General features: G+C 57.2%; 1 protein-coding gene across 6 annotated transcripts in view; it reads left to right on the top strand.

Moving 5' to 3' along the window:
- Positions 1-12,775, top strand: part of TEX264 (testis expressed 264, ER-phagy receptor) — a 30,800-nt gene extending 18,025 nt beyond the window's left edge. For all 6 annotated transcript variants that reach the window (XM_080813651.1, XM_080813650.1, XM_080813654.1 and 3 more), the window contains exons 5-6: positions 8,646-8,814; positions 12,180-12,775. In XM_080813651.1, the coding sequence (XP_080669777.1) occupies positions 8,646-8,814; positions 12,180-12,472 (462 nt within the window). In that variant the 3' untranslated portion in view covers positions 12,473-12,775. The remainder of the gene's footprint in view (positions 1-8,645; positions 8,815-12,179) is intronic.
- The last annotated feature ends 397 nt before the right edge of the window (positions 12,776-13,172 follow it).

Genomic DNA, 13,172 nt, shown 5'->3' with positions numbered 1-13,172 from the left:
AGGACAGTGTGGCAGCTGCAGTGTGAGTGGAGCCGGGAAGCAGCAGGGCTCATCCCGTCTGCAGGCAGGGCCAGGGCTCCCAGGAGAAGCCGTTGTTTCTAGGGAGCATGACTGACTGGGAGTTGGACCTGAGGGGAGCCCTGCAGTTCTCCCTGGGCTGGTGGTGACTGAACTCCCGAGTGGTGGGTGACCGGATGGTGTTGGCACAGGGCAGCCAGCTGGGAACTAAGGAGTAGGGGCCTCAGCAAAGCACCTGCGGGAGTGAGTCAGCCTCTTGAGCTGGGTGAGTCTGTTGCTTCCTCCCAGCAGCATGCTCAGAGCCTGGGTTCCTGTCCAGTGGCTCAGAATCTTCTGTATGTGCTTCCCCTTAACCTGCCTGGGTAACTTTGGGAGGGAGTCTGTTGCTTCCTCCCAGGAGCATACTCAGAGCCTGGGTTCCTGTCCAGTGGCTCAGAATCTTCTGTATGTTCTTCCCCTTAACCTGCCTGGGTAACTTTGAGGGAGTCAGTGGGGGGCAGATTTGAGCCCACTCTGGGGCTAGAACACCAGTGGGGAGCAACATGACCCTCGCAGTGGGAATCCAGGTGAGGACATCCCAGTGGGCTGTGAAACCTGGGGTCATCTCTCTCTCCATGCCCATTACCCTTGCTGAGCAAATGCGGGAGAGTTCAGAACTTTATTTTTCATAAGGAAGCACCCCCCTGGACGTCAGCTCAGTTGCTGACCCAACAGTTACTGAGCCCTCTTTTATGCAGCATTGTTCAGGGAATGGGGGAAGCAGCTAGAAGGCAATCAGAGAGTCATAATCAAAGCCTATGTTCCGATCATTGTAACAAATGGGGAGATGGAAGTTTGGGGAGGGGAGGTTACCCAAGGTCAATGGATGAAGCAGTGGCCGAGTCCAGACTGGGTGGCCTGGGCTGAGGCCACTACTTGCTTTTTGACACTTTGCCCCATCCATGAGTGGGGCTGGGCCCAAGAGGTCCAGGACCTGTCATGAACTTGGGATACACTTGGGATGGTCCCCAGGTTGGGCCTGGAATGGTAGTACAGTGGACCAACATCTAAGTGACCTTCTGTCTGTAGGCCTGGTGGGTGTAGTCAGGGCTGAAGCTGCTATTCTCAGAGTCAGTTTAGGGAGCCAGAAGCGAAAGGCAGGAAGGGCCTGGCTATCCGTTCGCCCAACAGGCGCCCCTTAAGGGAGACCTTGGAGGTTGCTCTGGGCACAGGAAGCAGCTGCTACAGGTGCCTTACTGGGGCTTCAGGGCCAGCTCACTTGCCAGTGCTGCCCCCTGCTAATTGGCCTGTCCCAGCTTAGTGAGGAGCGTACTCTCAACAGCGCTAGGCCCTGGGGCTGAGTGATGGGCCCCCAGAATTCTTTCCTCGCCCATTTCCCCCTGCCACAGAGGTTAGCCATGCCCAGGGAGAGTGGGGGTGGAGGGAATGGATTCACCAGGGAAAGCAAAGCCACCTTTGGAAGATGGTGGTATTTGGGCTCAGCCTTGAAGGAAGGGTAGCATTCTCCAGGTGAAAAGGCAGGTCAGGCAGAGTCACTGATTTGGGTGTGGTTTTTAGGTACATGTGGCTGGAGTGCAGGGGAGGAACGAGGGTTCAGATTCAGGAGGTGGAGCTGGATCTTGCATGCCCTCGGGATCCACTGATGGTGTCTGAGCAATTGACTGACTGCTTCCAGGCTGGGCTTTGGAATAGGACTTTAGCATAGGGAGATGGGGAAGGAGAGCTGGAGGCCATGGAGCTGAGGCTCAGAATGACTCTCTACTCCCAGATGCTCTCAAGCCAAGAGAAGCCCCCCACCTTATCAGGGCTTGGCTTCCCTTACTCCCCTTAGGGAGCTGCCCCTGGATGCTGAGGTGGGGGGCAGGGGTACCTACAGGAGGCCAGGTCTCTCCCACTGCCAGCCTAGGCCCTGCAACCTGTTCCTCAGTCTCTCTGGCTTCACCTCTCCCCACTCCCCTACCTCAGGACTAAAAACACAAAGCCAGCCTTTGCTGGGGCGGGCGTGGGAGCCACCACTCTTGAAATACCAGCTCAGATGTGGTAGCTTGGCAGCCCTGCAGGACCCTGGGGGCTGAGGCTTGCCTGGATGGTACTGTGGGATGGGGCCGTCACGGATCCCGAGGGAGCCTTCTTCCCCAGGCAGATGGGAATTCCGAGGAAGGATTTTGTTGCTTTTCTCTGGAAAGCTTAGGATTCCAGAAACGAGGGAAGGGGGAGAGATTTTGAGGAGGGGGCTTTCCCTCCAGAGCAGAGAAACTCTGCACTTTAGCAGAGCCGTCAGATCAGGAGAGGTTAGCCATCTGGTTATACCGACAGGACACCTAAGGCTCCAGGAGTTGGGCTTTCCCCGGGGTGGGGTGTGGGGGTGCTAAGCGGAGGGCAGAAATCAGAGGTACCAGTTGGAGATGAGAAATTCAGGGCCGCCTTCTCCTTATCTACCTCCTCTCCTTCACCCTCTCCTCTTCATCCTTCCTTGCCCACCTGTCCTTCCCCTCTGGCACTTCCTGATGCCTCTGGCTCCCAGGTGCTAGGTTTCATGGTTCCATCTGCACTGAGCAGCGTTCCTGCTGTTGGATAATCAATCAGTAGCATTCTCGGCGGCCTGTGAACGGGACGGGGCTCAAGGTCCTTGACTGCACAGATGCTGCAGAGAATGGCTGGGTCTTGGAGAGGGGTGGGCTGTGGAGCCGGCAATGGTAGCAGCAGCGTCTGGGAGTCTGTGGCTCCCCTCCCAGATCTGGAAGGGAGAGTGGGGGATCCCAGGCCTGAGCCCCCAAGTCTCCCAGAGGGTACTCACCCTCAGGCTCCCTGTCCCCTGGTCCTGCTTCACAAGGTTCCAAAGAAGTCCAGAGTGGGACTGAGCTAGGGTTGGGCCCTAGGGAAGGGAAAGACTGGGCTTGGCTGCGAGGTCGGGGGCTTCTGGGCCAGATAGATACTTATGTGCTTACGGGCCTGGGTCCCCTGTTCCTGCTTAGAGGGAATCACCCCTGCCCTGCTCCTCAGTGCCCCAGCCCACCCTGGTCTGATGGCTGCTGAGGCCCCCTCTTGAGCTGCCCAGGAAGCCAGGGCCTGGGTGCACAGAAATACGAGCAGAGGTGTAAATTGCATGGCAAGCTGTCAGCTCTGAGGTGAAAATGAAAAGTCTTGAGGCAGTGGTGCCAACAGGCACAGCGCCCTGCTTCCCCAGCCCGTTCTCCCTCACGCCTTCCCCTTTTTGCTGTCTTCCCCAGCCTCCCGCCCAGGCCTGGCTCCTCTGCCATCCCCTCCCCTGCCATGGAGGTGGGGCCCTCCACATAGACCTGACCCCAAGAGGGCCCTCATCTGTTGCTTCCCTTACATTTTCTAACTGGTTTACTGGTGCACAGAAAACTGGGCTGTGCTTGTTTGTTAATTTTGTGATCTTAACACTTGTGGTAATTTCTCCAATTGATTCCTTTTGGGTTTTTCAAGTATATAATTATCTTTCAGTGATGGTGTTTTTATTCACCTTTTCCAGTTTCTCACTTCTTTTGGGATCATCTGTTCCAATCTCTTTATTTTACAGTTGGGGATGTTGAAACCTAAGGAGAAGGTACCTATTTGTCAGCGGCGAGGCTCTGGACTCCTGCCCGAGCTCTCTCTGCCACTTCTGCTCCCTCACTTCCTTCTGCGGCAGCCCCATCTCTCTCCTTGTCTCCTTTGCCCATCATTTTCGTAGCTCCTGGCCCTCCTACCAGGGGGAGGGTGCTCACCAGCCCTTCTGCAGGCTCTCCCTGCTGCTCTCCCTGCTGGCACGGCAAGGCCCCCAGAGCCGTCTCCTGCTGTCACCTCCCACCCCGCAAACAGGTCTAGGTTCTGGGCCAGAGGCTGTCTGGAGGCCCAGTGGGGATGAGAGGCAGCCAGGGAGAGGGAAGTTGACGGAAGTTCCTGGGCAGAATAATAACAGTGTGCCACATCCTAGCTGCAGCGGCGCCTGCTGTGCCTCCCCCATCACTTTGCACGTGCGATGCAGACCAGTTGCCTGAGGGGCCTCCAGGGTCTGAGCCCCCACTTGCAGGGAGCGCTGTGTGCGGGCGGGTGCACGTTGGTGTCTGTGTAATTAAAAATGAGCACGCCTCGCTTCACCCAGTGAGGACACGCCACCACCTCGGGTGGGATGCAACAGCTGTTTGCGGGCTGTGTGGCAGCCCAGCTGTCCAGCCTGCAGTGGAGGGATGGCTAGGACCGGGCAGCCCAGGGTGAGCAGGGAAGCAGGAGGTTAAGGGGCCATGATTACGTAGAGATGACAGAGAAGAACTCCTCTTTTTCTGGGGCTCAAGTGGAATTGGGGGATGTGTGACCCAGTCCTTGGCCTGCTCCCATTGCCTCATCCTTTTGGGGATTGGAGGCCACCTGGCTCCGAGCAGACCCAGCCTCTGGGCAGCCTGGGAATGGTCTCCACCTGGACCTGACCTTTTCTGCCCCACACCCCCTCCCCCACCCTTCACCAAAGCCAGGGCGTGGGTTGCTTGGTGCCCAAAAGGGAGTAGTTCAGGTCTTCTCTCTCCCCCTTCCTCCCTTCCCTTTTGCAGTACGAACTCCCTGGGGCAGCACTGTGGGTGCTGTGGGGAAACCTTAGCCATCTGAGCCTCTGCAGGAGCTCTGAGCTGTGTGGGCCAAATCTGTGCCCCCCACCCAGGAATGAGTCCAGCCTGAGGTGTGAACAGAATGTGTGGTATGTTCCCCAGATAGCTGAGGCAGCAGCACCACGGCGGCCTGTGTGTGCCGCTCATTCCCTTGTCTGCCGGCACCCCTGGCCGTGGAGGGGTAAGCCCCTGTCAGCGCAGCAGAGGTATTGGGGGAGGTGCTGCAGACTGAGGTCCCCTGGAAATCCCTGCATTGTGGGTGGTGTTCCAAGTCCCCATCTTGTTTCTACTGTGGAGAGCAAGACTTGGAGATGTGTCTGAGGGATTAGAGCTCCTGAATCCCGCTTCTAGCAGTTGCTGCTGGCACCATAGCATGGTGACTTCTTCCTGTTAGGTGGGGAGCATTGTGGATGTCTGCATCTCTTCTTCCTTGGAGAGAGACCTTGTGGTCCCCTTGATTCTGTGCGAGAGTGAGTTGCTCTGGGTTGTGGCTTCATTAGATGGCCAGTAGCTTCAGTGGCCAGAGCAGGTTCCCCTGTCCTGGTGATGCTTCCTGGAGCGTCTGGCTGTCTGGGCTGTGGGAGGGGGTATCCCTGGGGCTGGAAGGATGCCAGGCCCATCCACACCCCTTTCCCCAGCAGTACCAGCCCAGCGTGGCATTGACTTGGTGTCCTTGGCCCTTGGCAGTCTGTTCTCCAAGGGCTCCCTGGGGCTAGCTGAGGGAGAAACAGCTGGTCTTGCCTTCCTCCAATGATTTTCCAATATTTATCAGCTCATCGACATGAGGCACAGGCCACAGCTCCTGCTGTGTACCGAGGACCTGAGAGCTGGCCCATGGTTACCCTCTCTTCCCTTAGAGTCTATACCTGGCTGGGAGGGAAAGGTCTTGTCCATGCCCTATCACTTAGGGACAGGGCTTATGGCTAGTCCTGTCCCTCCTCCCCTGCCCCAGTCCCAGTTGGGCTCATTATTACTCTGGAGGCAGAACAGGGATGCGGGGGGCGGTCTTGAGGAGAGGCCACACAGACAGCTATAAACCCCTTTCTTGCCTATGGGCCTAAGTTGGAGGTTTGCACCTCTGCCTTCTTCCTGCTCCTTTCCTTTGCCCCTGAGTCTGAATTTTGGCAGGACCCGGCATGTGTTAAAATGATTTGAGGCTAAGCTGTCAATGAGATTTTTAATTAGCTCCATGCCTCCCTCCACTGGGGAGGGCCTGGGCCCCCAGGTGGTAGGGGTAGGATGAGGCTGGGCTTGGGTGGGAGGCTGCTCCTGCAGGGGCCTGGGGGCAGGCTTGGGCAGCTGGCACTCCCTGTGTGGGATGCTGCAAGGAGGGAGAGCTAGGCAGGGAAGGAAGGGCTGTGTAGCCAGGCCAGTTTTCTCTCTCTTCTCTGTCTCCCCTGTTCCTCTGTTCTCCCCAATGGCTTTGAGATGAAGGCGACGGCAAGGATGGAGGATGCAGTTTCCATGGCAACGGGGCTGTCCACAGCCAGGCAACTTCAGAGCCGGGCTCTCCGGAGGGGGCAGCTGTGCAGAGCAGCGACAGAGCTGCCTCCCGCCTGCCAATGAGGGGGCTGGCAGAGCAGGTGGTAAGGGTGGCTGCCTGGTCCTGCCCACCCTGATGCCCAGCCTAGAGGAGAGAGGGAAAAGAGGACTACTCCCTCCTATTATCCCTGTTACTTCCAGAAGGGAAGCTTTAGGGAGGTGGCTTGAGTGTTGATAAGGGTTGGGGTAGGGTTCCACTATCCCTGGAATTTCTTGGTGGTCGCAGGTTCTGCTTCCTGAGAGCATCCCCAAAGCCAAATGTCTATGGCCCTTGAGAGACAGGCTACCAGGTTGATGACCACTTAGCAAATTTCCTCTGGACTGTTAAATGCCCAGAGAGGGCATGGGCGTGTTGGTGAAAGCCATGCCCTGATTAGGTTTGGGAGTATTTTTCTTCCCTCTAGCTACTGGGAAAGGGCCTGTACCTTCTCCTGGGAACCCCCTGACCCTGGGCTTGGTGACATGGCTCAGTTCACTGAGTGGAGCTCAGGTTTGGCAGACGCTCATTCCCAGGTGCTGGCAGTAGGGAAGCTCCAGAGCCTGGTAGCTCCTGCTTCCTGACATTGTGTTCTTGTTCAGCCTCCCGAGGACCAGGGCCGGGTGAGTGTGTGGGCAGCTGGAGAAGCAGAGACAGCTGTCAGTGTGTGCAGAGATGGGAGGAGCTGGGCATGTGGATTTGTGAGGTGGCATGAAGAACACCCAGGTTGGCAAAAAAAAAAACAACCCAAAACTGGACTCAAAGTATTAAAAATAGGGGCACCTGGGTGGCTCAATGGGTTGGGCCTCTGCCTTTGGCTCAGGTCATGATCTCAGGGTCCTGGGATCGAGCCCTGCATCAGGCTCTCTGCTCAGCGGGGAGCCTGCTTCCCTCCCCCACCCCGCCACCACCTCTTTGACTACTTGTGATCTCTGTCAAATAAGTAAATAAAATCTTTTTTAAAAAAGTATTAAAAATAATGACTTTCCTTCACTGATCCTGGGATGTCAGGGTTGGGGTGTCCCTCTCTGTGAGCACATTGAGACTTCGGGTGCAGGGCTTTGCTTGGGTTACCCATGCGGTCAGGCTAGCTGAGCTGCAGCCAGACTTTGGGCAGGCCACCCATCTCCCCTGTGGGCTCCTAGACATACCCTGTCCCCCAGGGGCTGCTGAACACCCTGACTCATAAACCTCCAGGCTCACCTTTCTTCTTGTCTTTTCCAGGGGGGTTCATTTTGTACCCCTCTTCTCTGCTTTAATTGGAAGGGGTTCCTCAGCTCTAATGTTGGCCAGGCAGGTGGACAAGTGGAGTCCTAGGTGGCTTCTCCCTACCAGGTGCTAAGTCTTTCATTACTGCTAAGTGGAAGGCTCATTTCAGAGCTCGTGGTGAGCGCCGGGCGGGTGCTATAAATAGTCGTGTTGTGAAGGTTGGCGGCTGAGCAGCGTCAGGGCAGGGGCCTCACAGTCATCCTAGTGGGTAATTGCACTCCATTGCAGGAAAGGGGGGCAGGCCAGGGAGCAGCGTGCTCTTGACCCCTGTCCTGATTGTTCCTGCCTGCCTTGGTGCAGCTCTGGCATGTGTCTGTGCGCCATTCCATACACACTGGCAGAGGGGCACTTCAGGCTCTGTGGCCAGGCAGAGGGAAGTGTCTGTCTCAGGACTCGGGTCCCTATAAACTGGTACTTCAGCCAGCTGGGGAGTCAGGATAATGTCCCATGCTAGTTCTACTTGTCTTGCCTACCCCTCTAGCCTAGGATCTGCCTCTTCCTCCTTGGCCGAAACTCTGGGCAGGTGCCAGAGGGGAGGGAACCAAGCTCATGTGATAGTCTTGGAGGTTGGCTTAGACCTGAACTAGGAGAGAATGGGAGTGAAAGAGGGGTTTCGCTGGCCTGGAGCCCCTGTCCATGGTCCATCAGTAATATGTCTGTGAGGGCAGGGGCCAGAGGCCTGAGGGTCAGGGGCCCTGGCCTTTCCTGAGATCTCGGGGTCAGTCAACATTGTCCAGGGTAGGGAGGAGGTCACAGCCAGGGGATCCTGAGATGGGAAGTCTAGCAGGTCAGAACTTGGCTTGGCTGGGCTTGGGTGCCTGGGGCCATAGTCCCTGGGGTCCCTGTCCCTGGGGTAGTCGGATGCTAAGCATCATGGCTACTTGGGACTAGTGCTTTCTGGAATAGCCTTTTGGTCAGAGGTAGGGATAGGTTGGTTTAGTGGTGCCGGGGGCAGTGCCAGGCCCCCCTGGATTCTAGTAGCACCTGTCCCAGGGTGTTGTCCCAAGGACTCCTGGGTCCTTAGATCATTGCCTCCTGGAGTTTGGGGCCTGCCCTAAGGGTTCTCTGTGTGTGCCTCCCTCAGCAGGGGTTTGGTACTTGGGGGAGATCGAGGCAAGAGGCGGAGCCAGCCCTCTGGGAGGGAGTGAACAATAGATAGTTCCTAGGGCCTTTTAGGGGTGGGTGGGTCAGAAGCCCTGTAGGGTTCATTTCACCTTCTGCCACTTTCTGACAAGGAGCGGAAGCTGTGTGCCCACCCTCGGCTGGAGATCTACCAGCAAGACCAGATCTATTTCATGTGCCCACTGGCACGGCAGGGAGACTTCTATGTGCCTGAGGTGAAGGAGACAGAGCGGAAAAGCCGGGGGCCTGCGGAGGCCAGTGACACCCAGATGGATGGCACAGGTATGGAGGGTGGGGCCCTGCGTGGAGCCTATCCACTGTGGGTGTCCAGACTAAGCTTGGCAGAGGTGGAGGAAGGAGACCTGCCCAGCCCACAACCCACATGAGAATTGCCTATTTCTAGATACATGGATCCATGCAGATTGGGTTCACACATGTTAGCCCTGGCAATACAGATACAAAGACCCTGCAGATGCAACGAGAAGTAGCTTTGGAAACAGATGCTCATGGGACCCCGGGGGATGGGGCTGTTCAGGAAAGGCATCACTTGGGTGGGGCTCATCAGAAAATAAGATTGGCCCTGGATCTGGAAGGTAGAGAGGAGAGAACAGGGTGTTCCCAGTACTGAGCCTTAACCAGAGGCAGCTGCTTTCTCCCTGCTGAAGAACAACCAGAGAGCATGCTGAGGGGAGCCAGGAGATCAGCCCCTTGCCCCTTCCACCAGAGCTAGCCTTCGTCCTCCAGGTCCAGGCCAGCTGGTAATTTGCTGGCTTTCAACCCACCTCCCTGCCAGGCTGTCCCCAGGAGCAAGAGGGCCTGCTGGTAACATCCCAAGGGGCCCAGCCCTAGTCTGTGCTGCTGGAGCCTTGTGTGGTGATGGAGGTCCATGACCTGTGGGAGTGGTACACTCCCCCCAGTGGATAGCTGGGAGGAGAGCGGCTATCCCTCCTTCTTTGGGAGACTTCCTCTGTCCAGCCAATCTTCAATAACCAAGGTCATCCTAGAAAGGCATATGTTGTGGCGGGGTAGGGGGGGTTAAGGGTACTGAGAGGCAGTCACCACTCCCTAGAGGCTGTGTCCAACACAGTTAACTTCATCTGCTGTTTAATTACCTCCGTGGGGCACTGTTCCCACCCGCCTGGTAATGCCCAGCAGACATTCTTCAGTGCGCCTACTGTGAGCACAAGACATGGCACAAGGTCAGCAGGCCCAGGCAGTCTCTAGGGCAGGAAGGGGGAGTGTCTTGACCTTCTTTCGACCTCCCTCTGCTGTCTACACTCCCATCCTCAGCCCACCCACCCAGCTTTCTTCCAAACACTGCCTGCCAGGGGTATTGAAGAACTGCTTGGCACCCGCTACAGCTGGCTGCAGTGTGGCTCCCACGCCCCCAGTGCCTTGGCCTGTCTTCCCCACTAGCCTGCCCACCCACTCCCTGCTGGGCAGGGGGGTCGTGGAGTCTGCCCACCTCTGACAGGATCTGCCCTGACACCCAGGGAGGACTCTGAGTATGTGCCTGCCAGGTGCATGCCATTTGCACAGCAATGTGTGCTGGGTGCCTGGCTGCCCAGGGCTTGGCCTGCCCCTGACTGCCTCCCCACTGGGGCCCCCGCTTGGGCTAGGAGGTGAAAGGGGGTGATTAGCTGCCTTATGCCTGTTATTACATTGATGTATTATTTAGCTCCAGAGAGGCAATGAATATTTGATCTCCTTGCACTGGCTGTGGGCAGTGGAGGAGGGAGGAACTGGGGTGAAGGTGGCAGCTTCATTCTCTGCCCCGGTAGCCCTAGAGACTTAGGTTCTGCCCTTCCTTGCCTGGCCTTTTCTGTCCTGGGACAGGGGCCCAAGTCTCTGGAAGTTCTTCTGGTGCAGACCATGATGGGGCTGGAGGGATGCCACTTCCTTGCCTTGGACTCATTTGCCAGAAGTGTCCACATGTCCCCCCAGGGGCTGGCCTCATCTGAGCATCCTGGGCTCCAACCTAAAGGGCCATCCCTGGGCTCCATCCTCTGACCGTTCCTAGCCCAGGAGCTGGGACAGGGAGGAGTCAGCCTCCTGGCAAGCAGGCACGTTCCCATACCCAGGTCCCAAGAGAGCCATTGGGTAGGTGGGCTGGTGGAACATGACAGTTTAATGGGGCCTGGGAGCCCCATTTCATTTGCTTCTTTCAGGCCTGCAGCCTCTGGAGCACTGATTATCCCCATTGAAGGAGTGAATAAGGGGCTGGAGTCATGCCCTAAAGTCAGAAGGAACCACCCATAACTCAGGATATAGCCCAAACTCACTCTTGGCTGCCTCTATTCTGGGAACCATGACTGGGGCCCCAGTAAGAAGAGGGTCCTGGGCCAGTAGGCTAGCACTTCCAGAGCCTACCTCACCTCTGCCATTAGGCCCAAGGGATATCTTCTTAGGGCCAAGAGAACTGAAGGAGCAGGCCCCCAAATCCCCCCACCCTTATTTTAGTCCCCATCTGAGGCACAGTGGAAGTTCCAGGCCAAGTCCAAAAGCCAAGCAGTTCCCAGCTGCTCCTGGCTCAGGGTTGCATCACCATGGAGACAGGATCTGGGGAAATTGGCCCACCCCTAACCTCTGTGATGTTTGACAGCTGCCCCTCTCCCTCTCACACAGAAGGGGGGCATATCAGCCATCTCTCAATCTGGATTCCTACACAGTGGGCCTGAGCTCTTTGTCCCTTCCTCTCCCTAACCCCTCCCCAACTGTTGTTAGTACCTCTGATCTGGGGAGGTGAGTTGAGGGGTTGCTCCTGAACAGGGCAAATGAAGTGTCTACTTGCCTGGAGGACATGTTAGGGGTGGGAGGAACATACTGGGAGGGATCTGGACCCTCAGCCCTGTCTCAGGGCTCTCCAGCTGCCAGCACAGTGCTCTCATGGTCCCCTTCTGCTGCTTTGTGGCTCAGGAACCACCAGTAATGATTGGGGATAATTAAGGGCTCCTCTCAGGTGGCCCAGCCATAGGGGAAGAAAGCCCTTAAAATGCTTTATCCTAGTATCCTCCTTCCTTGCAACTGGTTTCTCTGGACTTCTCTATCCTACTTCTCTCTACCCTAGCTGCCTCCTCAAACTAGGGCTCAGTGGGGCCAGAGGCTGAGGCCAGCTGCCTTCCTGGATGTGGCTGTTCCTTGGGGAGCCCTGCATGGGGGAGGGGACGAGAGAGTAGGCCTTCTGGTCCATTCTCCCATCCTCATGCCTTATGGGCACGCTGGCCTTGGACAAACCTTTCTCCAAGCCTGAAATGGGATGTGGAGGAGGGGACATTATTTGAATCTCTTTGTTCTACCCTTAGCTCTCCACCTCAGGGCTGAGTGGTCCTTAATGGACTCTTGGGGGGTGGGGGGGCAGCAGGCTTTGTGGGAGCGCAGGGAGTTGTGAGGCTAATTCAAGGGGAGGGAGAGGAGTGCACAGCAGGCTGTCCTCTCTCCCTCCATCCCTCCCTTTGCCCTGTCAGTGCAGCTCTGGCCAGGGCAGAGGGCAGAGGGCAGCTGGAATGAGCCTCTTGAGGTAGGGCCCACTTTATTACTCATGAGCACACTGTGCATGCTGGTTCCCGAGCAAGTGGAGGTTGTCTGTCCCCTCCCTGGAGGAGGGGATGGGGGTCCTAGCTAACATGTGCTCCCTCTTCCTGGCCCAGGAGCTGATACGACGAGTGACACGAGTTCTGTGAGCCTGGAGGTGGGTCCTGGCAGCCGGGAGACTTCAGCTGCCACACTGTCCCCTGGGGTGAGCAGCCGTGGCTGGGACGACGGTGACACCCGCAGTGAGCACAGCTATAGCGAGTCAGGCGCCAGTGGCTCATCCTTTGAGGAGCTGGACCTGGAAGGCGAGGGTCCCCTGGGGGAGCCAAGGCTGAGCCCTGAGGTTGAGCCCCTGGGGACTTCCAAGTGGCCACGGGAACCTAGTACTCCCGAGAAGGGTGAGGAGTAACCCTAGGCCTACATCCTCCTGGGGTGCATTTGCTAAGGAACTGAGCAGACTCTCCAGCCCTCTTCCTCCTTCACCTCTCAGGCCCAGGTTGGGGCCAGGGGTCCAAGGGGGACCTGATTTCCACTGCCCCAGGCTCTCGCTAAGCCTTCTTACCGCCCTCTCGGCTCCCAGGGCTAAAGGAGCCAAGGACTGTGTTCTGCACCCAGACCCCGGGGCTCCTGCCCCACTGACATGTTTTTTCAGATTCACTTTGGAGCTTCCAGGACTCAGAATAAAGCAGATGGTTTTCTCGTTTCCCCTGGACCTGGGCTGTGCATTTGTGTGTGTGTGTGTGTGTGTGTGTGTGTGTGTGTGTGTTCACCTCGAGGAGCCCTGTGCAGATAGACTGGGAGTGGGCAGGAACACCCCAGCCCGAGGAGAGGAGGAAGTGTGGCAAGGGACTCTGGGCTGAGAGGAGGAAAGGGGTATTGAAGGCCCCCAACTCCCGGCTTTGTGGCCCTGGGTAACAGCTGTTCCTTCATTGCAGCAGCCCCAGAGGCTCCCCAAGGCTGCTGGGAAACAGGCAGAGCAGGTCAGGGGGAGTGAGAACCAAGCATGGGGTGCCCTTCAGGGCTTGGGAGTGGGGAGCTCACAGAGCCTGCCTTTGCTTCCAAGGGATGCCTTAGTGTCTGTAGCTCGAGTGTGCCTGCACTCATGCTGG

Source organism: Martes martes (genome assembly GCF_963455335.1).
Source record: "Martes martes genome assembly, chromosome: 1".
NCBI lineage: Eukaryota > Metazoa > Chordata > Mammalia > Carnivora > Mustelidae > Martes > Martes martes.
Note: the sequence above shows the minus strand (reverse complement) of the source record. Positions and strands in the feature narration are given on the sequence as shown.